Below are 25,555 nucleotides of genomic sequence, written 5' to 3'. Positions count from 1 at the left end.
AAAGACATCTTATCACATCCGTCCTCACCTGTCCCTGGCCCAAGGAGATTGAGGACAGCTTCTTGGAGAACCTCATCTCCTCGGCAAACTTGTAGAGGTCGGCAGCTGGGTCGGTACCCTGGGACAAGACAAAGACCAGAGGGGAGGTCGGCGAGGACTCCTTGAAGGCCACAGCCAAGTCAGCTGTCTGGGGCTCGATGAATCGCTGGCCGAGGTGGGTGGCAACAAAGTCCTGGGAAACAAAATGTAACAAGGGGAAAGCATCTCTCAGAACTGAACGCCAGGAGGAGGATGAATGTGTGCATTTCTTTTACAGACCCCCCCCGACTTTAGAATTTATCAAAGTTGGTTACATTTTTTGGAAAACACAAAAATATTCAGAATTTTTTGTAGAAAAAATGGGAAAACATTGAAATTTTGAGGAAAATAATCACAGCATTTATAAAGCAAACAGTATCTTACAGCATCTATCACTCAATGAATTGTATCATGGTGGTGCTTCAATTGTGAGGACAAAAGAAGGAAATGTTGAGATTAAAAAAAAATCAAAATTTAATAGTATGTTAAAAACACCAATTTTTCTGAATTAGGTGTGTACAGTGTTCCAACCAGAGCATAAAAATTGCAACAGGTCATGCCCAGTGCTGAAACTGCACCTCAGACCTTTTCTGCCCTGCATCGAAGTGCACTCTCACTGGCAAAGGAGAGACAGGCGGGTGAGAAGTTTTTCAAATGAGTTCTTGCACACACCCAGCACACTCGAAGACCATACATTCCCACTGGTGGTGCATACTCAGCACGCCCCTTGCCAAACACTCGTAACTCATGCGGGCTCACACAGTGAGTTCTCACCGTCATTCCCGTGTAAAAATACACGCTCTGTTTTCCCCACTCAGAGCAGTCTCACCTTATGGATCTTCTATGAGCTTGTCTGTTTCACAGGGATCTAGATCTCGATCAGTGATCCCGTTAGGCAGCTTTTGGTGTCAGTGAACCAATGATGAATCACTGATTGCAATCGGGATTCATGTGAAACAAACAGGCCCTGGGTCAGTTCTCCTCTTTTACCTGCATGGCGTTGGTGACTTTGTCGGCACGGATACACTTCAGGACCAGGATTTTCTGGAAGTCGTCCAAGTCAGTCTGCCACTCCCCGGGGAGGTCCTCCCGATGCGGATCAATGCTATCAAAGATGTGCTGGAAGCCATCCAGGTAACTGGAGAAGGACTCGGCGAAGGTGGCAAACTTGGGCTACATGGGACAAGGGGAGGGAAGATAGCGGCAGATCAGAATTCAGAAATGGAGTGGGTCTGTCGGAGGACCAGATCACTCTGTGAGGATAGACCCTACGCTAGACCTGTACATGATGGGTGTGTGGCTTAATATACTCAAGAAGAGTACTGCAACTTCGTGCATGCACTATCGTAGGTGGAATGTTTTGCTTCATGACAGAGCCTCGGAGCTGTGTGAAGACACAAAGTGACACCTGAAAAAAGATGAAGTTTTAATTTTCAACGAAGGCATCCTCCAAACGAGAAATGTACTTCGAGTAAAACCCCCACGCTTCGTGCTTTCACCACCGGCTGTAATTCTTTAAGCTTCTCTCTTCAGTTGCAATAATGGAATCCACACAGCTTTATTCCTCTTACAACTGCTCTGGATTACAGAGACACCATGACTGGCTGGCCAAAGTATGAACTCACAAGCTGTCTTCTACTCACCAGAGCAGCCAGTGACAGGATCTCTCCCCAGGCCCTGTCGGACAGCCAGCTCGGGGCTGGGTTGGGCAACTCCTTAGGGATCGTGGTGCCGCCGGATAACAGGAAACGCCACTCGTCCTGTGGGCGAAATTCAACAGAGACCAATGTAACTCTTTGTCCTTTCTCAGTAAGAGACAGGAACCCAGAACAGAGGATACCCCGATGGGAAACCACGCAATACCTAGGCCCTATTTGGATATTACATATTAAAGAGATTCAATGTATGCCATCAATTGACCTCGAACACCAGCAAAAATGTCAGTCAAGCTTAACACGTTGCAATTTTTCAACTAATTTTCTTCTTGACCTGTGGAAGGTTAAAAGGTGTACGGACTTAATGACTTTTAAAGTTGTGGAGGTAAAAAAAGATTACTTCAGTTACAAAGACTTATAGTTTCTATTTTCATTTCTTGGAGTGAAAGGGGAAGACAGCAAGGACGACAACAGGCCTAGAACAGATAAGAACTTGTAATCATTTTGATGGAAGGTAATCTACACTGAATGGGAGCAATGTAACAAATACTATTGTAGAGGCAAAAACCACACTTTACAGACTCAACACAATGAATATTTACATCATTCAGACTCAACCAACAGGAAACGGGGGATTAAGTAGTTGAAGTTTTCAGTTCAATTCACTCCATTTTTGCTATTTCCATTCTGTTGCTTAATGACACCGAAAGAAATACCAGTAAAAAAAAGGAAGGTTTAACGACGGGTAGCTGCAAAACTCGCCCCTCTAACGTCTGAAACTGAGCGGCAAGCGACAGACTCACCATATTGATCTTGCCGTCGTTCTGCATGATACGTACGCACAGCAGGAAGGCAAACATCAGCTTGTGCTTCTCAAACAAGCTGCGGCAGACGTTGCTGTAGAGACTGAAGGTGAAGTACTCGTTGATGTTGAGGATCCTCTGAGGCAGGTGGTCTGCAGACACACATATGGTGTAATTGGATCACCAGGATTAGAAGCCATTACTACGGTGGCACAACGCTCGTGGACAGGTGGTGCGAGCGCGTTACATGCCTCTTCGACCAATAGGGTGTCGTGATTTGCCAAAGGCACGCACGTGTCAAGCTGAAGAATGTGCCTGTGAGTGCCGTGTCTAATCGGATTAGTTTATACATATAACAAACATTTCACAAGTTGCATATTATTGCAGATACTGCATGAGTGCAGAGGACTATTTTTTTTCATAAATGCATAATTTCATACCAGGGTGTCGCGCACAACTTCAAAGACATCTTGAGCACAGACAGACAGAAACGGCATCAAGCAAGCTTTACTCAAGCTTTATCCAAATGAAAAATAAAAGATTTCTGGACACTGAAGATAAAGATCCTGCCTAAATACACCACCAAGGGTTGACTCCTCGATTCAGATTCTAAAAGCTCTTCAGAGTCTTACGACGGTGAATGAATGGACTGATTCAGATTAAAAAAAAAAAAGGACATACTTAGATCCAGATTGCGACCAGCCCCAACATTTCGCAGGCTGTACAGCATCATTTCTGTATTCACAGCCCAGCAACCCTATTTAGCTGTTCTATCACCAGAAATTTCATTCACCAGGCTCAAAACTTGATGTCACATCCACGGAAAAATGCGCGAGATGAAACTGAGCTTGTATTTACCAGCTCTCTCGGAGTTGGCTATCCCAGCTAGGAAGATCCTGACAAACCACTCCAGGGAGTATTGGTACATGGGGTCCACGTTGGCCAGGTCGGTGGTACAGAAGAACAGCAGCTGGGTGCGGACTGCCACCGGGATGTACTGGGACCGGGTCTCGTCGATCTCTCGCTCCGTCTTCTCGGCGACAATGACTTTGGCCTGAGAAAATACGGACAAAGGGGAAAGAGGTTGATAAGAGGTTTAATAATTAGATAGTGCTGAGACGTTCAATCTCTCAAAGCTGCTTAAGATAAAAACTGCTTTACACGTCAAAGTGCCGAGCAAAACACAAAAACAAAAATAGGTGAATAAACAGCTTCGGACAGTTTGGCCGGTGAACAGCTTTTGCTGAGCAAATATTTTCTGTTTAGCAAATTTCCCTCCTTAGATAGCTCCAGCACATTGCCCCTGGTTTGGTGGCCCTAAGGTCACTGCAATCACTAAGAATTGCGAGTGGAATGTATGTTCTGGTGCCCAATTCTCAGGTGAAGATCTAGCTTTTACAGTGGGAGAAAGCTGACAACCCAACCCAAAGCTGTGTCCGAATTATTAGGCTATGCCTCAAGACTGACATCTTGTGGCTGCACACCTATTCCATAAACGCATACACTGCTTCAAGCCGCAGCCGAGTAATTCTGGTAAGGCTTAAGGGTCAAGTATTTCCAGACCACTCACTATCCCTGGCAAGTTACCTGGATCTCATGGGATTTGATCTTGGAGGCCTCCAGTGTCTTGATGAGGTCTACATCATCCACGGGGTTCCCCTCGGAGGAGCTCAGCCTCTCCAGGATCTTGTCCTCGATCTCCTTGAGCTCCTGCTTCATCTTGGCATTGCTGACGATCAGCTGGTTCTTGGCCTCCTCGAGGTCTGGTCTCTCCTCGGCAACCACACGGGCCAACAACTGATCCTCAAGGCCACTTGGGAAAAGAAAAAAGAAATTTTCGGTTGCCGCTGTAGTAGATTTGAATGAAACCAAGCTGCCAAACAGGGCCCAATTTCATGGAACTGCTTAACAAACGAATGTATGCTCACATAGGCTCTGCTTTCTTCATGAAGACCATAAGCAGTAAGCGCAGCAAAAGGCATACTTAGGTCAGAAAAAGTTTGCTTAACTTTGATAGCGACGTAACACTGAAAATTATAAATAGTGACGCTGAAGCACTGCATTTCGAGTTTTAGATTTTTAGCGAACAGTGTGTGACATGCTTTTACCTTGGCGAGAGGGTGAAGTTGACCAGGGTGACCTTGGTGGACACCTCTGGGGTATAGTGGGGGTTGGGCAACTTGGTGGTGATGTAGAACTTGAAGTCCTCGTGGTAAGGGATGACGGCATCACCCAGCTTGATGACAGTGCTGCCCTGCTGCTTGAATGTCTGTGGGGAAAAAAGTTGAACAGTTCATTTAAAGCTCTTTCATTTTCCATTGTATGCTTGCGTCTGTTCAGTAGGCGTGGTTCCAGACCAACTGTTTTGGAGAGGGTTATTGGAATTGATAAGGTCATTTCTGGAAAAGTTTCAAAATGTCTCATCACCAGTCAATGAATTTCTGGGAAACACTCTCAGCTCAGAAAATCACACTTTACACCACATACACAGTACTCAAATCAATATATCTGTTCCTTGACGCACATTCTTTGTAAGTCAACATGTTACTTCTGTCGATTCTTTTGGAATGATTTCGTTTTTAAAGTTACCCTATTCTTTGTCTGACCTGTTTCAATAGGATTGGTTCCAGGGCTGGATCTAGTTCTTCAGCTACATTCTCCAGCAGGCACGGTTTGCCAAAACGTACGGCGTTCTCCAGGCTACGCAGGAAGTCGCGGTCGGTGAGCTTGACCACATCGAGGCCGTTGTCTTTCTCCTGTTAAACAAAATAAGCAATGCACCAAAATAAGAGTGACAACTAGTTTCTATTCTTGACAAAGATCAGTAACTCTCAAGTTGGCTCCTGGCAAGAGTAGCTCCCAGTGTCTAATTTAATGACTCTGCTAACCATACAACTCTATTCTAACCTTCATCAATGGCCGTTTGCTACACTTGCATAAATTCTCTGCTTAGTCTTTAATAGAGATAACATACATGAATGTGTTCAAAGTCAAGGCAGAATTTTCGACCATAGTTAGCAAGAAATCTCTGCTTACACTATTAAAGCAACATCACAAAATTTGGCTGTGGAGCTGTTTTTGTGATGCAGCGCACCAAACCCATTTCTTCAGCTCGGAGTAAAGGGTAAGATATGCTAGGGGTGGGATTTATAAGGGCCTTGTGTGAGCTTGCATGTGACAATTGTCAGGATTTTTGGGCACCCTTCCTTAATGAGAGAAATGGAGCAATTTACTTGAGAAACGACCTTGTGCATGCCACTTTGAAGCCAATCCGCATACAAGGATGCACAGCATGCACAAGTGACGTCCAAATGCGTGGGAAGAAATCACAATGAAATGTCATCACCCTCTATTCCATGGTTTCCTCATAGGAGGGTACAATTTGTGTCAAATCAGCGTGTGCACTCACAAAGGTCTTGATCCACTTGTTAGCCTGTCCCTGGGGATCGATGAAGAGCGGCCAGCGCTGCGAGAACTGCACGATGACGCCGTTCTCAATGGACAGATTGTCCCTGGGCAGGCCGGCTATCTGCCAGGTTCTGATCTTGACCGGGTCGCCGAAGCAATTGATGAAGGAGGGCTCGGCGGTGTGCGGCACTTTCCACTCAGGGAACGTCTTGACCCATTCACTGCAGAGGGAGGCACGATACTCACCCTGGTGTGGAACAGGAAACAGTGGGAAACTTATAGAGAATTGAAAAATACCAAGGAAAATAAAGAGGGCACACAATGTCAATCGAGATATCACCAATGACACTAACCCTTCGTTACTTAATCACCATTGCCATCTAATAAAACTCACATCGCCTGGAAGTCCTTAAATATATTTCTTCTTCCACACATATACTTCGGACAAACAGTTCAGCAATTATGACTCTCTTATTGCATGTTTAATATAATATGTCAAATCATAACATTATTTTGATCATGCATGTTTCATTTGGACTTTGTTTTTTCTGTTTATTTATGTAGCTGTTTATCTACAGTGGCTCCCTGAGGACTTTTAAGTGGTCAAGAGCTCTCAAGATCAGCAATGTCCCCTATTTAAAACTTGCCGTGAATGGCCCCAAGTAGGCCACGTATCCTGCCGACACCAGCACGTCCCCAACGATGCTCTTGATGACCGAGTCCAGCTGGTTGACCGACTCCTGCCAGCGGCCTTTCTCGTCGGCCAGGCCGCCGATCAGCTTGTCAGCCCGGCCCAGCCGGGCCTCGCACAGCGAGCACTTGTTCTCCAGCTCCTCCTTCCTCTCGATGCAGTCTTCATACTTGGCCTGCAGGGTGGCAATGCCTTCCTCCACCTCCCGCAGCTTGGCCTTGGCCTCGTCCAGCTGGCGCTGGGTCACCGCCAGGTCCTCCGTGGCAATGCGTAAGCGTTCCTGAATTGCACACAAGAATAGTTTGTCATGTCAGTGCCATAAAACCCTCGCAGAAAAATTGCATTAAAAGGTGTTGATTGAAAAATACTGCTTTAAACATGAAATTGGGCAAAACGATTTGGTGCAATTTAAGTATACGGCCCCCCAAAAAACTAATTACATAAATAACATAGTCTAAAACATTCTCTGTTTCAATTAAATATTTCTTTCAAGCTCAGAATAAGGCCCTGAAAATAACTGCCAAAATCATGTGACTGCCATAGGGACCCTTTAGTGCTGAAGCAAAGAATTTCAGAAATGATGACCACCTCAGAGCAAATAAACATATAAATTTAGGCACGCAAAGCAAGTACCACCTCTCAATTCCTGGAGGAAAAAAATAATAAAAGAGAAAAGAAACTCACTCTCTTTGGAGCGACTCCCTTTGCCACAAAGTGGTACTTGTGCATAGCTCGCACCCATTGGCAGATGGAGGTGCAAGCTTTAGAGGCCTTGGCGATGGCAGCTGGCTGGAACTCCTCGTTGTCGATAAACGGCTGGATCTTGTTGATGACCACATCGGGAATGTTGTCCTGAGAAAGACGAGGTAATAGGAGGTGAAGTCACAGGATTAGGAAGGTGCACAGCCATAGACAATTTGCCTGGGAAAACCTAAACATATTTACAGTTGCACAAACAGACCAATGCATACACTCTACAATGAAAACAGAATCAACAAGAGAATGTTTCACAACTTTCTACCCGATTAGGAACTGAAATGCAAAATACCATGCAGTGTAAGTTGGTAACTGCTGCAAGAGGGGAAAATTAATCTGTTCCCAACTCAGAATGTATGCCCAATTGGAACACTTGGCGTACCTATTTTGTATTAATTGGGAAGAGTGAAGGTGCCCAATCAGAAAGTGCTCCAACTTATGAGGAACCCTCTGAACAAATTCTGTCTGTATACAGCTTCATCTGTTTAAAAGCCTCTTCTAAAAGCATCTACTAACAGAAAACTGAATTTGATGTGGCAATTCCTGGGAGCATCCATAACTTCACCCCTTCACTCAAGAGCCGTTGACAGCCACGGGTTTGTGTGAGGATCAGTGCATACCACACATACATTCTATTCACCATGCACCTGCAGTTTCAATGTGGGTCTGCTGCTAGACAAGGCTTTGCATACTGGGCATACCGCAGCTTAGCAGTCGCAGTCAAAAGAATCCCGGCGTTAAGGGGTTAAAAGATATTTGAAGTCCTATCTGCCATGCTGGGTAAGGAGCTTACAGACCTTTTGATCAACAGCTTCAAACCTGAGGTTGGCCTTTAACATAAAGTGGATAGAACAGAATCAATACCTGACACCTGTCCCTCCCATATCCTTCAAAATCCACTAGATTTACAAGATTCTGCAGGATTGAAGAAGATACAGCTCAGTCCTAACAATCCCAAGGGGACTTGATGGCCAACAAAAGGTGGAAATACCGGGACGTGCCATTGGTCGATGTGCCTCAACTCATAAAGTTGAGGGCCCCCAAGACAGGTGCCCAGTAATGAATTTAATCTATGTTGTACATCGGTATAAATTGTCTTAAATTCAACCTTTTAGCGCAGCCTTCAAAGTATTAGTGGTATACAAACATCCAGACCAACGTAGCTTCCACTGGATTGTCTGTGAGTTTTTATTTTGAGAATGAAATAAGATTTTTGTGACTCAGTTATTCAGTTAACGTTGCAATCTTCAGCCACATACTGACTATTTGGTATCAACCAATTGAAAGCACCCTCTACTTTATTAGTGTTTTATTAAGCACTCTCATGACTGTGTCTTATAGTCAAAATGGGGCTTATAAAAATACTCTAAGGACGTCTTCTTGTCCATAGCGAGAACTGCATCAGTAACAACAGGCAATACGAAACCTGTAAATTTTGACACAAGGAGAAAACTCTGTGATTTGAACAACAGCAAACATAAAGCGTGGATGTGGAACAGGACGTTGTAAAAACGGAAAACTACCTAGCAGAATTACACGGAGAAATCCATTTATTCCTGAAAAAAACGACTCAATTCACAGTGTGTTGTTCTAATCTGGTTTGTGCGCAGACAAAATAATTAGGCCTCACAAAATGGCACTAAGGATGGTGCTAATACACCAACAGGGCTACCCTCGGTATTTATGTGCAACCTTCGGTCACTCAACAAGAAGATGGATGAATTTGGATCCCTTATGTTGAACTTGAAAGTGGATATGGCAATGGTGTCTGAAACATGGATCTGTCCGCACTTTACCTGATGGGCATCTTCAAATTCAGAGATACTCAATGTTTACACATACTAGAACCGACAACACAGGAGGCGGCGTAGCCTTATATACACATTCATTTATATTTTAAATGTAAAATTGGAACACAATTTTTGTCCCTTAAAATAACCAATAATAATAATTGGTTTCCTGCACAGTGGAGGATCTTGTGAGACAGGATTCAGAGAAGATCCTGGCCAAAAAAAGAAAAAGTTTCAGGGGTTAGGTTTGACCAACCGAGGCCATACCTTGTCGTACTGGAACAGGCTCTCCAGGAACTTGCCCGGGTCCTGCAGCAGCGCCTTGCCCGGCTCCCAGTAGTCGTCCACCTTCTTGCCAGGCTGGTCACCGGCGACTTTCTTGGGTTTGACGCCACGCATGATGCAGACTGCCTCCACGGTCATGCGTACGCCCGCCGGAGGGCGCTGCATAGCACGCACCTGTAACACAAGGAAACCATTCATAATCAATTACAGAAAACAGAGCATCTTAAATAGTTGTGTATGCTTTGCAGCATCGTGGACATGTTTTACAAATTTTACACAATTTGAGGCTCGAGTCTGGTATTATCACCGTTGTTTTAAAACATTTTTTCCCAACTAATCACATTCTTTCCTGAGGAGTTAGTTTGTTTTCTGGAATTCTTGCCACCTGAGTTGAATCTACACAGTGTCACCAAACCTTGAGCCATCTTGAGGTACAAAAGTAAAGTTAATATTCCCTCATCTGCAGAAATATATAAAAACTGCTAAATATGACTTGACCTTGGACAAATCAATGTCAACAACTGTCTTTAGAAGCAAAGCAATTTATTTAATTACTCTAAACACAACAGGTATCCAAACTGGATTCCTCTATGAGGAAACTTACCTCTACTACATCATTTCTGTTGAGTGACTTCAGACTGGCCAAGGCAGCATCCAGGGCTGGCAGGGCCTCGTTCAGATCTCGCTGAGCGCTGTCGGCAATCTCCTGAGTCTCTCTGGCCTTGGCCACAGCCTGCTGCTCCTCCTTCTGCACAATCTCCTTGGTTTCATTGGCTACAATCTAATGAATATTCAGGACAAACATTTAAATATTCAGAATTAACATTCACAATCCCATCAAGTACTGCAGGTAATTTCCTGGGTCGCCCGGGTATTGGCCACTGCCCACTGCTTCTCCTCTTGCTCAATCTCCTTGGTTTTATTGGCCAAACTTTAATAAATATTCATGAAAAATATACAAATACATCGATACCTAATTTTCACAATCTCAACTTTAAAATAACAACAGTCTTCTGCAGATTTTTAAATCAGCTGAATGGAAGTGCAGATATATTTTTGGTATTCGTCAGTTATAAAACCGTTCCCCGCTCCAAGCTTGTTTGCTGAATATTTTTTGTGACTTAAAAAATGTACCACTGACGAGAGACTCACAGTATCTTTGGAGATTTTCTCCATGGTAACCACCGTCTCCCTGGATGCCTCCTCCAGCTGGGGTTGCATCGTCTCCAACTCTGCCTGCATCCTGGCTACATCCTCAGCAGTCGTCAAGAGCTATCGAGTGGACACAATAATTGGTACTGTGGAATGTTGCGGAAAGCAGTTCCCAGGGTATAGTCGAATCGATACCCAATTTGGAATCAAACACAATTTAAAATACAAAAAACATTGTGCCACCAACCACACGTCTCAAAAAGACTACTTTTCGACAGAGCACTTTACTCTCCAGATATACTGTCCCACATTAGGTCATCTGCCTTTAATGTTCAAAAGACAAAGAAACTACCACGTCCCCATCACCCGTTGCCAATAAATGTCCACAAAGATATCATTTTGTCCAAGAGATCACTGAACGGGATTCCACAAGAACAGCACCTTTTTGGTACAGGTACTCTTTCAAATTGTGATTGAAGGACTGAAATGAAATTTTAAACACCTTTTTAGGACCAAGGACCAGTTTCCACTGTCTCCATTCTATATTTCAAATCTGGGATTTTCCATGTGAAGCAAACAGAGGATGCATCGACGAGAACCAGAAATAGACCTACCTTGTCCAGACCTGTCTTGGTCCTGTTCTTGGCTGTCTTGAGCTCCATCTTCTTGAGGGTGAGCAGCTTGGAGAAGATGCCCAGGAGCTCCAGGTAGCTGGTTGGGGTGACGTAGTTGTGACGGGACAGCTCGGCTAGGAAAAGAGCCGACTTGACAGCCACAGACTGATGGATCACCACGCACATCTGTACCTGTTTGTTTGTTGAAGGGGGAGGGTAAAAGTGGTAGAGTGTGTGAATTCTTATCTCTTCCTGTTTGAATAAGATTCCTGGGCCAATTTCAGGCAGCTGATACCCACAGAAATCTTCTAAGCAGAAAACATTATTTTCACAGCAGAAACAGGTCACCGACCTAAAAGTTGTGTATTTTATATATTCTTCTTAGTGTTTCCACACTGATTTGTGTAAAGCACATAAATTTGCTTAACAATAATTTTATGTCGAGTAGGTCTGATATTGGGCCATGGAGTTGTTTGTAATATCCAAAAATAGAAACCTATCATACGTATATTCATCATTAAAACTACAAGGGGAGAAACGACAACCTGTATAATTAATAGGATTTAAAAACACCGGACAAATAGAATGCAAAAATTTCTCTTCTTTCAAGGTTAAATAATCAAGTGTTTCATTAATTGATCTGAATAGTTCACATGTTAATCCACTCACATTTCTTTCAAGGTTAAATAATTTGAGTGTTTCATCAATTGATCTGAATAGTTCCCATGTTAATCCACTCACATTTCTTTCAAGGTTAAATAATCGAGTGTTTCATCAATTGATCTGAATAGTTCACATGTTAATCCACTCACATTTCTTTCAAGGTTAAATAATCGAGTGTTTCATCAATTTGATCTGAATAGTTCACATGTTAATCCCACTCACATTTCTTTCAAGGTTAAATAATCGAGTGATTCATCAACTGATCTGAATAGTTCACATGTTAATCCACTCACATTTCTTTCAAGGTTAAATAATCGAGTGTTTCATCAATTGATCTGAATAGTTCACATTTTAATCCACTCACATTTCTTTCAAGGTTAAATAATCGAGTGTTTCATCAACTGATCTGAATAGTTCACATGTTAATCCACTCACATTTCTTTCAAGGTTAATAATCGAGTGTTTCATCAATTGATCTGAATAGTTTCCATGTTAATCCACTCACATTTCTTTCAAGGTTAAATAATCGAGTGTTTCATCAACTGATCTGAATAGTTCACATGTTAATCCACTCACATTTCTTTCAAGGTTAAATAATCGAGTGTTTCATCAACTGATCTGAATAGTTCACATGTTCATCCACTCACATTTCTTTCAAGGTTAAATAATCGAGTGTTTCATCAATTGATCTGAATAGTTCACATGTTAATCCACTCACATTTCTTTCAAGGTTAAATAATCGAGTGTTTCATCAACTGATCTGAATAGTTCACATGTTAATCCACTCACATTTCTTTCAAGGTTAAATAATCAAGTGTTTCATCAACTGATCTGAATAGTTCACATGTTAATCCACTCACATTTCTTTCAAGGTTAAATAATCGAGTGTTTCATCAACTGATCTGAATAGTTCACATGTTAATCCACTCACATTTCTTTCAAGGTTAAATAATCGAGTGTTTCATCAACTGATCTGAATAGTTCACATGTTCATCCACTCACATTTCTTTCAAGGTTAAATAATCGAGTGTTTCATCAACTGATCTGAATAGTTCACATGTTAATCCACTCACATTTCTTTCAAGGTTAAATAATCGAGTGTTTCATCAACTGATCTGAATAGTTCACACGTTAATCCACTCATAGGCTATTGTATATCCAAGTTTCTTCCTGACACCAAACAAAACACTTAAGTAGAAAATACATCCATGTCAACGGTTCAAGAAAAGGACAAGTCTTTAAAGCAGTGAAACTTTTGAAGACAACACTGTCTGTCAGAAAAAGCAAGTATATGTAACATTAAACAGCGGTTCCAGATTAAAACCAAAGTAGACTTGCTTACCAGTCCATTGACTATCTCCTCCCCTTCGTCCAGGTCGGGAATGTCATTGAGGAAGCTCTCAGCCACAGAGCACAGGGCTTCGTCTGGCCACTCACTGAACCAGTCTATGGTGCAGCAGTTGACCAGTGAGGGGAATTGTCGCAGGCGGGCACGGAAGATCTCTCCGATGGGACTAGGGATCAGGAAGAAGGGTGAATACTGACAATTAGGAGACAGAGAGGAGGGAAATGATTGTAGCACACTATGACCGGCACAAACGTATGAAAAATATGAAATTTATGCTTTATGGTGAGGAATTGAAATCCCTTTGCACCTTTAATGCTGAAGAAATGAAAAGAAGTAACGGAAAAAAATACTGGATTTCAAGACACTTTAAAGGATATTATTATTATATTAGTTCTAAATTACTCTTTGAAACATTCATCACCATTGATCTAAATAGACAGATGGATATATATACAAATACAGCATACAGGTTGCAGATTGAGTAAATGGTGAAGAAAACATATCTAGTATGTCTTGGTGAATTTCTAGAACAAATGGGTAAGCTGTAACGAAGGAATTTCTTCACTGGTTCGCTTGGGGGAATGTAATCAGAGAATAAATTCACCTACTGAGTGTCTCCTATCCCAAGTGCAGGGTTTGAGATCCACGACTAACAACCTGCACTGACAGGTCCACGTGACCTACGACCTATGATCTACGAATGACCTACCTCATGCACAGCACAGTGTGCGTGTTCTGTTTGACCCGCTTGGTGTAGGCGGAGAACAGGTTGGTCTTGGTGGCCTGCATGCCCGCATCCTGGACGATGGGCTTCATGGCATTGTAGATGGTGTCCAACTCGTCAAAGCCGTAGACGTTAGGAACATCGCCAGAGTTCAGGATGTTGTTGATATCCTCCAGGAAAGATTCTGCTTTGATCTAATACAAAAAACACCCAATATGGATTCTTGTAAAGAATCAAGTGAATGAACAAGCAATTTTACTTTGCTGTACAGACACAAAGTTTTATCTTCCCTCTGTGTTCAACTCACAGCATGAAACTGTATACTTCTTTGGGAGCTGAGATGGGTTAAGGAATTTTTATAGGCCCAGTGAGCAGGGAAAATAAACAGAAACAACTGAGAAAACATTGAACACCTGTAAAAGTCATACGAAACTCTTACAATGTGCATCAAATTCTGGTACTTTTAAAAATCCTTTACCTGGGTATCGCAGAAGAGGAAGACAGTTGGCTTTCCCTCCAGCCCGGCGGCCATCATGACCTTCTTCAGGTCTTCCCGCCACTCGTTCACGCCGTAGTTCTTGGACAGCTCAATTTGGAAAAGGTCATACTCCGCCCTGGCCGCAAATGAGAATAACAATATCACTATTTATGTTTTGAGGACATTTTTACGAGGACATGTTGAACCCAGGTAACACTAGCTGCAACCTAATGGTACCTTCCTTGTACCTGTATTAGTGGATCAAGACTGCAGACAAATGTCAAGTAATCTTGGCTGGACTCTCCACACCCACGTTTGCTACAACCAAGCACAACTTGGTGTTGTATTTTGGGAGGTTATTAAAGGTCAGTATGATGCCCCCAAAATTTATATGTCCTGTTATACTAAAGCTATAACAGTCGTAAAAGAAGGCACGCTAAAATACGTATAGACACCGATGAACCCAACATGGTTAGCTTCTGAACATAAACGTTGATGGATATGAAATCAAGAGTATTTTTCATTGAGAGCTTAAAGGATTTAGGCAATGTTTTGTGATCTTATACATGTTATTAATTATCAATCCAGTTATCGTGCAAGTTAAAACATCAGTGGCTTTTTGGATTTGGTTGCACTATACAAATTGGGGGTTTACGGGAAGGTTCAAGTATACCCCGCCTCTAGCATGGATGAATTTAAAAAAAAGAAGCAAACTAGAGAGAAAAAAAACAAGTGAGGCTTGTACATGTGAGCAGCCAATCTGGTCAGACTCTGACGTCCGCTCCCTCCCACGCCAAGCAGTAGGGCGTTGCCCAGGGGCTGTCTGATGATCCGGCTGATGCGACAGACGTGCTTGGTGGCGTCCATGAAGAGGACCAGCTTCATCTGGGCTGTGTTGACCTGGTTGTAGTCCTCCAGGTAGTCCTTCATCACTTGGATCATCTGAGGCAAGAGGGAGTGGGAAGGAGAGAGGAGGGAAGTCATCAGGTGAGCTCTGATTAAAGTTTATGGAGAGTAGACACAGCAGACACCACCTGCAGGGAAGTGGAAGAGCTAGAACCAATTGATAAGTAGGAGAAATCCATCACCGATTATGTTCACAGGCATTAAAACTGATTGAAGACTTGCAACTGTAGAAAAAAGTCACAGTTCCTATAACTTAGGCGCTACTGTTATACTTGTTACACTTGAGCACATCGTTAACTACTCAAACACATCAATAAGTGCCCAAGGTCAGTGTGATCAGTGTGGCTAACAGGGTTGACCCTTGATGTTCAAATTTACTGAATTTGTTTGAGCGCACTTGACATCAGGTGCTATGTTCTCGAATGACCTCTTATTTTTTGGACCATCGCATCGGCACACTGTGGAGGCTTAAAAGTTGATGAGCTCAATAACTGGACAAGAAATATGCAAGGAGCTAAAAAGTACAAACGCTCATCTCACGGATCAATTGAGTGCAGAATTCTGTTAATCACAGAAAAGATTTGTACAGCAAGAACGGGGTACCGAGCAAAAAATCATGGGAATGTATCCATCTGTAACTGGTTCACGGCTGATTTGGGTTTAGCATATAAATTTGGTAAGCAGTAATTGCCTTCATAAGATGTAACTTTTTTGCACTGGGCAGATGCAGATTTTGGTACATCCATGAAGGACAAATCTCCTAATATCAAAATGAACAGTGCTTTTTCAGCGCGGCGGCTTCATGAATTGGCCCAGGTAGGTTTTTCTTTCCACTGACAGGGCCTGAAGAGATTTGCCTACCTTAGCTTCGTCTTCAATGTAAGCATACTGTTTGTTGTCCACGTTGGCCACCATGAAGTCCCCGTATAGGATGTTGTCGGTGGGCAGGACCTCCTCGGGCTTGGCGCCAAAGACCGAGGTCATCTTGTCGCGTAGGAGAGACTCAAACCAGTCCCGGTCCTGCTTGTTGACCAGCCGGTCCTGGAAGACGCGGCAGCTCTCGTGGTACCAGAGGCGGAGGAGGCTACTCAGGTTTTCCACCTTGGCAGGCGTGGCCATCAGGATGCCTGAGAGAAGGAAGGGTGTGGGGTTAAAGACAATGCAACCCAATCCAGGGTTCATAGTGTCAAGACCCCAAAACTTCAAAGACTTTTAATGACTTTTTTAGTCCATTTTCAAAAACTTTTTAATGACTTCCATAATCATCATATGCGCAATTCTACAACGCTGGCAACACACTCAATTGTGATTACATCATGCTCCTTTGAAGTGACATCGCAGGGCTTTGACATAACAGTTATAACTGTTCATGATTCTCAGCTCAGCGCGTTAACGCAAAATCTTGAAAAACTCAACACAATTATAAAATGCAAGTTGTAAAAGATGAAATTTTAATAACTTGTAATGACTTTAGTCACTTTTCTACAAACATTTGATGACTTTTCCGGGAATTTCATGACCACAACGAAATTTAATGTCCGCTACGAACTCTGCAACTTAATGATATTAGTCAGAAGTCACAAGAGTCAGTTTCATAATATTACTGTGAAGCGCATCGAGATGTGCTATGTGATGTGCTATATAAGAAATGTGTTATCATTATTATTATCCGCTTGGGGAGGGATAAGAGATGGCATGCTTTTAAACAGCAGAGTGTCCCACTGGTGTGCACATGAGTTCGTGAATGCTTGACGCGGAGTGCGCTGAGAGTGTGACCAACTTATCATGGAATGTACAGTCTTCACGTGTGTGCCAAGCACTGGAACCAGCTCAATTGAAACCCTCCCACCACCTGGTGTCTTCTTTGCCAGTGAGTAGGATGCTTCTAGTCACAGCAGGTAGGTTTCTAAAGGAATTCTGTACTATGGCAATCAATAGGAGCAGTCAGGATGCCAAACTGAGCAATACATGCCAACAAAGCACTCAGTCAGCGCTTCCTAAATGCCGAACCAAAGACAAAATTGATGACAAAATACCCTGGGAGTCATTCTTGGGATCCGGTCAGTCACAAATGGCTTACACGGTGGATGATTTCCAAACAGGAAAATGGACAGAATGAACATCTGCTTTTAAGATGGAATGCAGCTTTAATTACAACCCGTAGTGCAAAATGCAGAACTTCCAACAAGACGATTTCATTTCCGATACCTCTTTATTCAAAGCATTATGAAATAATCACTTGTACCAGATTGTCATTCTTTGCATTCTCTGGTCGAATTTTAAATAAAAGTGAACTGTTAAACAAAAAAGTTCCAAGATGTGCACAGCGCTGTAACAGATTTGGAACGCTCTACGTCAGAAAACATACCCTGGAAAACCTTGGAGAGATCTCTCAGGTTGAATGTGTAGTGGCTCTTGGCCGGGGTAGGCAGCAGCTGGGTGGTGATGGTCTCGTAAACGTTAATGGTGGTATCCACGATTTTGGCGCAGTGGTCAGACACTGACGGAGTTTGCGCTGTGAGAAAAACCATAAAGTACCATTTAGAATACAATCAAGGGCAGATGGGAAGGGAGGGCAATGGGGGACCAGGTCCCCCTTCAAAAAAGGGGGCACTTTTGTTTTTAGTTGTTCATAAATAACAACGGAAAGGTAATTACGGGGGCTACTTCATTTTCTTTCTTTCCAAAAATATGTAAAGACATTCTCATATATTTGGGGCCCTCCGTAATGAAACATTGGTTCTGGATTCACAATTGCTTATATCTCAAATACATTTATAAAAGTGCAAAAGCAATTTGTTGTGAGAAAATTCGATCGGTGGAGTTCTCCAGAGCTGAAATATGTTCAACTCTTCTTTCAATCTGCAACTGACAAATTTGTCGAGATATTTCAAATGCGTAATCAACTTCACTGACGAGGCAACCATAAACTAGCCCTGCACATTCCTCATCCAACCAACAAAGCTGGACTGCTCCCTATTACAGTACTCCAAGTCCATTGTAAATCCAATGAAGGGAGAGGGCGGACGAAGGAAGGACAGAGAGCAGACTCTCCCCCCCCCCCTGGTAATCTTACCCAGCCAGCTGTCCAGGATAGTGGCGAAGATGCGATGTTTGCTGCTGTGTTCCAGCTCACAGAAGGACAGCACGTTGAAGTGTCTCATGAGCCTGGCTGTGACAGGATTACGACCCCCACCGGGTGGACCCATGGCGCAGACAAAGTTAATGTCCACTAACTCCCGGAATGCACCTGGTGAACACGTCAAATACAACTCACATGTTTATATTATTATTTATTGGACCTCACCGACACAAACACGAGGAAACAAGACAAATGGGGAAGACCAGATATACAAAACGTAAAACACTTCACAAATTACAGACACGGCTAATCACGTAAACACTGAAGACAATTTGCTCGTTTTGTGTTTAAGTTAGAACAAAGATACCATTTGATTAGTTCCGTTACTTTAGTTCATGTTATTACAATCAAACAAGAATTAAAAAGAAAAATTATTTTTCCAATTTGCAACTGTGCATGCATAGATAAAAATCCTACAGAGATGGTTAACAAGAGATTTATTACTAACTAAAACGGCAACAACGTATAAAAGAACCAAAATGGATAAAAGAACAACTTATAAGATTACAACCAAAACAATACAAACAACTATTCTGAATCCCAGTTTATACAATAATAAAATTGTGAAAAATGGAAAATTATCTGATAACAGTACTACTATAAAGATGAACGGTACCTATTCAATAATGAAAAATGTCTCTTAGTAGTCCTTTGATAATCCTTATACTCACCAATCTGCTTCCTGTCATACCATCCTCTGTGGTCCATCCACTGCCTAATCAGCTCTATCGGGGGTTGGGCTCCATACACCTCCAGGGCTGGCATGTTCAAATCATCGATGAAGAAGATGATGTACTTGCCCAGCGGAGGACCAAACACACCTTTACGTCTGTTTGGAAAAAAACCCAGATTTTTATAAAGAGAAAGCTTCTTGCCAGGAATGTGGAAGTATGCCACAATCAAGCTTTTCCATGTGGTTCGGAAAAGAAACTTGGAAACTAGGCATTTCCTAATCTTATCACCATATGGGGCGGCGCGGACATCCGGGATTCTCGCAAAATGACAGGTGCTGTGCCAGTGAAAACAATAACCTTGGCGACGTACGCACACACCAACCAGTCCGAGGATCGGGTTATACAATCTTTTCTTTGGTCTGTACGTATGCGCGCTCGTTGCAGTTGTTTTCACCGGCTGCGGTGTAGTTGCTACCCATATTTTTGTGAAACTCCCGGATGTCCGCGTTGCCCCATATGGAAATACGAGTCCACCTTTAAATTGTAGATTAAAAGGTACAAATCACAACACAAAAATTATTCATTATCATTAACAAACTTCAAAGATTTACTTAAAAACACTGCTGATTAAAACTGAGTGTTCAACTATTTAATGACGAGAAAAGAGTGGGTCACAGACGCTACACTAATTATTGACAAATCACTAGAGGTTTAAGAAAATTAAGACTAATTAAAACTGGCTCTACTGCCTGACAAATGGGCATTTACTGAGCTGACAGGTTTTTTTCTTCTTTTTCCACATAATAATTTAATAGGTTTTCACAGACGTTGCATTAAAATAGGTCATTGAAGCACCTTTCAAATTTACTAATATTTTAATTCACAAACGGCTGGTCAAAATTAACAACGTAGGGGTCCGAACCCGTAGGGTGGGAATCGCCACTGACTTTGTGCCCCAGGAGAAGGGAGGGGGCCGAGTTAGGGACGGTAGAGGAGGTAGGGGGGAGATCTGATGTAGCAGGAGGAGAGGAAGACGCTACCTCTTGTCCAGTTTACTGTCCAACAGGTCCTGGGTCTGGTTGGCGCTGGTGCGGGCCGAGAAGCTGATGAAGTTGGAGATGTAGTCTTTGGGCATGCTCTTCAGGAGCTTGTCCGAGATGGTCAGGGTCTTGCCCGTGCCTGTGTCCCCAACAGTCAGGACCTGTTAAAGGAGGAACCAGTTTCCAATTTAACCCTAACCGCGCTGAACCCAACAAGGTTAGGCAGGATTTCGATGGTCCCTAGGGGGTTAGGGTTAATTATTTTTTCTCCTGTTTATCACGGTCATTTCTAATTCACAAGATTTTGGGTTGGAGGGGAAAAAAATTAAGTTTCTCTTAAAACTTACAGGGGAGTGCATGTGAAGAAGACATGGAGACTGCTCGAACTAAAAGTTAGGAGTACATTTCAGTATGTGAGTTATCTGTTAAAATAAGCTGTGAGGATTAGAATTGATGAATTCCTTGGAAAATGTTGGGTTATGATTTATTCCCTTCCACTGAAATTTGTCATATGGTCAATACTTACATTAACCACTGAACTTTGGACAGTTGGGTAGAAAATCTACAGATGCTTTTGAAATATAATACCGAGGAGCAAATGGTGTGTAAGGTTATACAGTGGCTGAACTGTGCAGTTCTGGCTTTGTGAAAATACTGCATTAGCGCCTTTGAATTTTCAAGCACATTTATGCAAGTTGAAGAGAAGCACACAAGTTTGTAGCTCTTTTAGAACTTCTTCTTGAGGCTTCAAGACCAGGGTCATCTTGCTAAGGTGGGCCCATATTTTCAAGCTGTCCAGACACGCTCTTTACCCGTTTCTTGTTGGTCAACAACATCTCCAACAGGTGTGCCCCACGCACTGTGTCTGCTGTCGGCACGATAATGTCTGAGTAACGCATTTCTGGGTTGATCTTACGCTCCCCCATTCCATGCATCCAGTCCAACCAATGCACCTATAATTGAAGTAAAATTGAAAAAATACAGTCATGATCATGGTTAATAACCACAATATTCATTGTCTTAAAAATATTTGGGTCATTGTGTGATTCATGTGAACCATAAGACACGTGAAATATATTTTCAACATTATAAATGTAAATATCAGGAAATTACTGAAGAAAAACAACGTCAAATTAAAACTTCAACCAAAAAACTGTGATTAAAGTACATACCTACATAAATTAGTTAAAACTGTTAGACTAAAAAACTGAAATAATAAAAAATTTATGTAATGAAATAAAAACAGAAATTGATAAATCAAACACGAATAAGCATGCCATTACTCGTGACCTTCATAACCATTAGATGAAAAATTACACAATTATTAATTTGAAATAAACTGCAACAAACACTAACTTCTTTTGAAAAATTATTCTGTAAAGGAATCTTTCAGTTCAGTTAAAACCTCAATTACCAGAGGGCATTTGCAAATAAATAGAACAAGGGACTGACAACTGTTTTGTATAATGCAGAAACCTGAATTATGAGCAACCAAAGTTGTAATCATAAGCAAATGTAGCTAGTATAAACCAAAACTCAATTGTTAATAGGAATCAAGAATTAAGAATCCTGACAAATTGTCAGAAACAAAACTTCAACAAAGTATCTGTCATCTACAGAGACAGAGATTCATTTTCTTGTCCACTTTCATTCTACCTCTGTGAAAACCTCAATTGATGCAGCTGTATGTGAGCCAGTACTAAGCAGTGCCTGAAATGAAGAGGGAGTTATTACAGCATAGAAAAAACTGACGAGATACCTGGTGAGAAACTGAACTCAGTACAAGTCTTACATCCTATCACCGTAAATATGCCTGTCCAAGTTGCAAGTACGCCCTCATTTACAACTAAGTTTGTACCCTTTCTCTCACTGATTCCACAGATAGAAATGGAAGATGCTTTACTATGAAGCTCCCCTCAAACTAAATGGAGACCAAAGAGGATGCTGGTTGCCAACCCTACCATCCAAACTGTTTTTCTGAGCACAGGCCTACGTGGAGGACATCTCTTCGACAGAAGCGGGAGAGATCATCCTAATGATCAAACCAATCTATCTATTCATTATTAGAAGCAGACACATCCCTTCCCCTTCAGGCATCTCCAAAATAACTGCCAGAGCTACATTCCTGTCTCTCAATTGTGTGGCTAGGTAACAACAATCTGACATTGATTTAGTAGAACTGGTATACAGTACATTCCAATTTTAATGAAATCTTCACTGGCTGATTTTAAACCATTCTTTTTCTTTGCTTAATATGAGGCAGGCTAAGCCAAACAGAAGTGCCGGGTTCAAGCGTACAAAACAGCTTCTTGCTCCAATTCAGTCTCTGAATGAATATGTTTCCATGGGAAAATCCTAAGCTTAGAAATTCGCTAACCAAAAAATAATACTTGCTTTATTGCGAAAAGCGGTTACTGGCAAAAAAGCCACGGTCTGTGTATCACTTGTAACTGGTACTCCACTAATTTTGGCTTATTGTGTAAAATTTGGTAAGCAAGATTTTCAGCTGTAGCGATCACCTCTTTGCGTTTGCCTGCCTCCTCCTCTTCTTCATCATCCTTGGATGGACGCTTGCTGATGCCGCCATCGTCCAGTTTGTAGTCATAAACGGTGTTGTCCGGTGGGAATGGAAGGGCAATCTGTTCACAAAATTGAAAGACACAGTGCAATGATACTTTGTCCAAAACATTCTTTCAAAAGCATAGGAAAGGATCCATCTATCATGAAAATAGTTCAAACTTTGGCTCTTTGATGAGTTTGGGCTCACGTTCTCTTTCTGCATCTTTTCGCGTAGGTATGTGCTAAACTTGCGCCGTCCGTCAAAGTCCACCGTGGCTCCGACTGTCCAGACCAGCGAGAAGATAAACCAGGGCTCGATGAGTTCAGCTACTCGCTCAAGCCGCTCTTCTGAGATGGGTGGATCACCCTGCAAGTTTAGAACGATGACTGTTACTCAAAAAAGGGGAAAGGTTTACTCATTGTAATTAATTTAAGTGATCACTTTAAGGAATTCGGGAAATTTTCTTGACACTGTGGAAAGAGATTTGAAAAGTTTTGTTATGAAATTCTGAACAATGTCGGAAGAACATCATTTTTGGGTGGCTGTAAGAGATAAATGGTATTTGTGAATGCCTACATGAGCTTCCCTGTCAATCACAGCCTGTTGAGGTTTAATCGTGGCTGTCAAAAAAATTCCCGTGAAAGTAGTGTGGGTTGAGTCACAGCTGAATTTGACAAGTGACTCCACGAATTCTGATGATTTAGATGCAAAACATATGCATTAAGTCCATAACAAGCCAGGAAGAAATTGTTTGCCTGGTGGGTCGCTACTGGTGCAAGGTTAGGGTATGGAATAGGATATATAATAAGTTAGTACAGGTGAATTTGCACACAGCAAAGTATTTCAGAATGGATCCTTCAATCTTGAGTCCCTCACTTTCTTTAACATTCCAAACAAGTAGTTTATATATTAGGGGAGGGACATAAAGCTAGCACAGCATTCAGGTGACAGAAAAAAGTCATGATTTTTGGGCTACTTTGCCCCTTGACGTCATGGAAACCAAGAAAAGTGCAAATACCTTCACATTTTTCGTGAGGCAGTTCGACAGCAGTAATAATTGTAATGCTTTGTCAGAGTAAGGAATACTTTAGTAAAAGTTTCAAACAATGGGAGGAAAGGTTCTCTGTCGAAACTTTCACTGCAATCACTTCTACCCCAAAGTCCACATCAACCTAAGGGTGCTGGTACTGTCAGCTTTTGAGTTTAGTGATGGGAAAACCGTGAGATGGGTCACACATTAGTCACAGTACTCATTAGGATGCTGAAAATTGGATGCAAGACTTACAGCCTACGCAGTGGCATCAGCAAGATGAAAAAGAAGCGAAGCAAAAAACAGCAAAAATGTTCAGCAGCAGTAAGCATAAATAAAATGAAAATTTAGGAAAGAGAGCAAAAAGATAACAAAATCAAAAGTCTAAGCTCAAAGTAGCTACAATGTATGAAAGTTGTTGACTGTATCAAAAACAAACAAGTTAAATTTTTAGAACAGTACTATTTGTAAGAAAGATTTATTATTTATTATTTGTAGTTTAGACATTCCAAGTTGTACCAAAGAAATATTTCCACATTAAAGCAACAGAAAATACAAAGATTATCTTCAATGATCCAATGCGAGATTCTTAAAATATCTCCCAAAAAAGCACCCCCTAAAAGCATTTTAATGTGTTAAACAGTTGATAATCAATGCCGTTAAATAACTGAATTCAAAGCTGATAAACTACTGTTAGATCAAAAAGAGCAAGATAAAAGCAAGCAGCCTTCTTCCAACAGAATCTACCATATAAATACAGAATAAAAAAGTCAGCTAAACTGAAAAAAATTCAGAAATGTTGAGGAACAGAAGGGAAAGATATAACCTGCACGAAGCCAGGAATTAAAATTCTGATCCAATGCTTCTGCCAAGATATTTCCATGGTCCCTCTATTTAGACATCTATTTGTCTAAATAAACTCAATGCACTACTCCATCCAAACCCCTTGTGTCAATGCTAATGCGGACTGTACTATTTACCTCCTGGGGGATGAATGGGGTGAAGAAGCAGTCCATGAGCTTGAGCATGCTGAGGGTGAGGTTACTGTCCATGGTGGCGACAATCTCCTTGCAGTTGGTGCGGACAAACTCTATGGATTCCTGAGAAATGGGGGAAAAAATTGGAAGAAAGACAAGCCAATTTCACATAAAAGCCTGTGAATATATCAGTTACATTCACCGGTATACACACCCCAAAATGCATACATATACTGCGGCTGTTACTGAGGTCTGGTGGATGTATTTTTTTTTTCTTTCTGTACCAAAGACTTGACAAAATTGTCTTAATCTCATTTCCTTAAAATAACCCGGCAGTTTATTATAAAGTCCATTTACACAAGGTAAAGTTAATGTCACAAATGGTCACTGCTTTTATAAAGTGACAAACATTTTATGCTAATGCTTGATACCTTTTGTTATCACACACACACTCCAACGTTTGCAATTTGCAAGATTTGCATCTAGGTAGCGTATCTTGAAAAGCGTCCGAATATTGTGAGATAAAAACATTACATCACGCTTCAACCAACATAGCGAAAATACTGGTCAGTGGTAACAGTCCCCCAAAAGATTGATTTATAAGCATTGCCAGGCAACGAAGAACTCCCTTTTGTTCACACATAGAGCCCAAATGGAACGAAATAGTGTGCCATCCAAACACTTCTAAAGTCTTCAGATCATCATCACTACTCACAAAGGTTTGTCTCTCACTAAGCTCCAGCCAAGATGTCTCTGAATATCTAGGAGATTTAGGAGGTTA

The 25,555-nt window shown here is 41.9% G+C and overlaps 1 protein-coding gene across 2 annotated transcripts in view; it reads right to left on the bottom strand.

Annotated features, from left to right (window-relative positions):
- Positions 1-25,555, bottom strand: part of LOC110989786 (dynein axonemal heavy chain 1-like) — a 61,225-nt gene that overhangs the window by 9,056 nt on the left and 26,614 nt on the right. The window contains exons 34-62 of one of the 2 annotated variants that reach the window (XM_022254415.2): positions 24,778-24,897; positions 22,975-23,133; positions 22,727-22,846; positions 21,864-21,917; positions 21,020-21,160; positions 20,208-20,368; positions 19,165-19,322; positions 18,428-18,601; positions 17,720-17,866; positions 16,213-16,478; positions 15,191-15,387; positions 14,446-14,581; positions 13,953-14,161; positions 13,238-13,409; positions 11,233-11,424; positions 10,619-10,738; positions 10,071-10,247; positions 9,449-9,640; positions 7,320-7,487; positions 6,592-6,915; positions 5,946-6,191; positions 5,143-5,292; positions 4,645-4,805; positions 4,124-4,349; positions 3,395-3,590; positions 2,537-2,688; positions 1,722-1,838; positions 1,069-1,251; positions 29-232 (exon numbers count right to left, since the gene is read on the bottom strand). In XM_022254415.2, the coding sequence (XP_022110107.2) occupies positions 29-232; positions 1,069-1,251; positions 1,722-1,838; positions 2,537-2,688; positions 3,395-3,590; positions 4,124-4,349; positions 4,645-4,805; positions 5,143-5,292; positions 5,946-6,191; positions 6,592-6,915; positions 7,320-7,487; positions 9,449-9,640; positions 10,071-10,247; positions 10,619-10,738; positions 11,233-11,424; positions 13,238-13,409; positions 13,953-14,161; positions 14,446-14,581; positions 15,191-15,387; positions 16,213-16,478; positions 17,720-17,866; positions 18,428-18,601; positions 19,165-19,322; positions 20,208-20,368; positions 21,020-21,160; positions 21,864-21,917; positions 22,727-22,846; positions 22,975-23,133; positions 24,778-24,897 (5,022 nt within the window). The remainder of the gene's footprint in view (positions 1-28; positions 233-1,068; positions 1,252-1,721; positions 1,839-2,536; positions 2,689-3,394; positions 3,591-4,123; positions 4,350-4,644; positions 4,806-5,142; positions 5,293-5,945; positions 6,192-6,591; positions 6,916-7,319; positions 7,488-9,448; positions 9,641-10,070; positions 10,248-10,618; positions 10,739-11,232; positions 11,425-13,237; positions 13,410-13,952; positions 14,162-14,445; positions 14,582-15,190; positions 15,388-16,212; positions 16,479-17,719; positions 17,867-18,427; positions 18,602-19,164; positions 19,323-20,207; positions 20,369-21,019; positions 21,161-21,863; positions 21,918-22,726; positions 22,847-22,974; positions 23,134-24,777; positions 24,898-25,555) is intronic. The other variant, XM_022254422.2, reaches the window with a different exon arrangement.

The sequence above is a fragment of the Acanthaster planci genome, linkage group LG03 (assembly GCF_054643075.1).
Source record: "Acanthaster planci isolate LZ-2023a linkage group LG03, COTS_SCS, whole genome shotgun sequence".
NCBI classification, from domain to species: Eukaryota; Metazoa; Echinodermata; class Asteroidea; order Valvatida; family Acanthasteridae; genus Acanthaster; species Acanthaster planci.
Note: the sequence above shows the minus strand (reverse complement) of the source record. Positions and strands in the feature narration are given on the sequence as shown.